Source organism: Microtus ochrogaster, unplaced genomic scaffold (genome assembly GCF_000317375.1).
Source record: "Microtus ochrogaster isolate Prairie Vole_2 unplaced genomic scaffold, MicOch1.0 UNK14, whole genome shotgun sequence".
Lineage (NCBI taxonomy): Eukaryota > Metazoa > Chordata > Mammalia > Rodentia > Cricetidae > Microtus > Microtus ochrogaster.
Window position 1 is genome coordinate 1,580,793 of NW_004949112.1, and position 557 is coordinate 1,581,349.

Here is a 557-nt window from a genome sequence, read left to right on the forward strand (position 1 = left end):
GCTTGAACTCTTAATGTACTGGGAATGGATCCTAGGGTAGTAAAGCCCCGCTGCTGTGTTATAAGCCCAGGCCCTAGTCTTTAAATCTTGAGAAGGTTTCTGGATAGAACAATTCTGGGTTCTGGGAAATGAAAGGGGCTGGATTCTCATCCAGAATCCTGGGTGAGAAAGAGGCTGGGGGCATGGACTCTAGGCCCCAAGGGAAGAAGACATCTCCAAGTTGGTTAGCCTATTTCTGCACACCTGTGTCCACAGCATCTCGCTCAGCAGGTGGCGGGTCCCAGGCTGGAGGTGCTCCACGGCCAGGACCTAACTGGTAGTGGCTAAGGAGATGGTGGAGTTGAGCAGGAGTCAGGGTGGGGTAGTCAGTCCGTAGGCTGCTCCAGGACGCCTAGAGGAAGCCCAGGTTAGAAGTGTATGGTCCCAGCTGGCCTGACACCCCAGCTTCTTAGACCGAGGCAAGAGGAGTCAAAGTACAAGGCCAGTTTGGGCAACATAGTGAATCTATCTCTATTTTTTTTTTAATTTACTATGTGTACAATATTCTGTGTGTATGC

General features: G+C 50.8%; 1 protein-coding gene across 1 annotated transcript in view; it reads right to left on the bottom strand.

The window, feature by feature from the left end:
* Rasip1 (Ras interacting protein 1) overlaps positions 1–557 on the bottom strand; it is a 12,597-nt gene that overhangs the window by 920 nt on the left and 11,120 nt on the right. Inside the window, exon 12 of the mRNA XM_013353614.2 lies at positions 244–391. Within this exon, the coding sequence (XP_013209068.1) occupies positions 244–391 (148 nt within the window). The remainder of the gene's footprint in view (positions 1–243; positions 392–557) is intronic.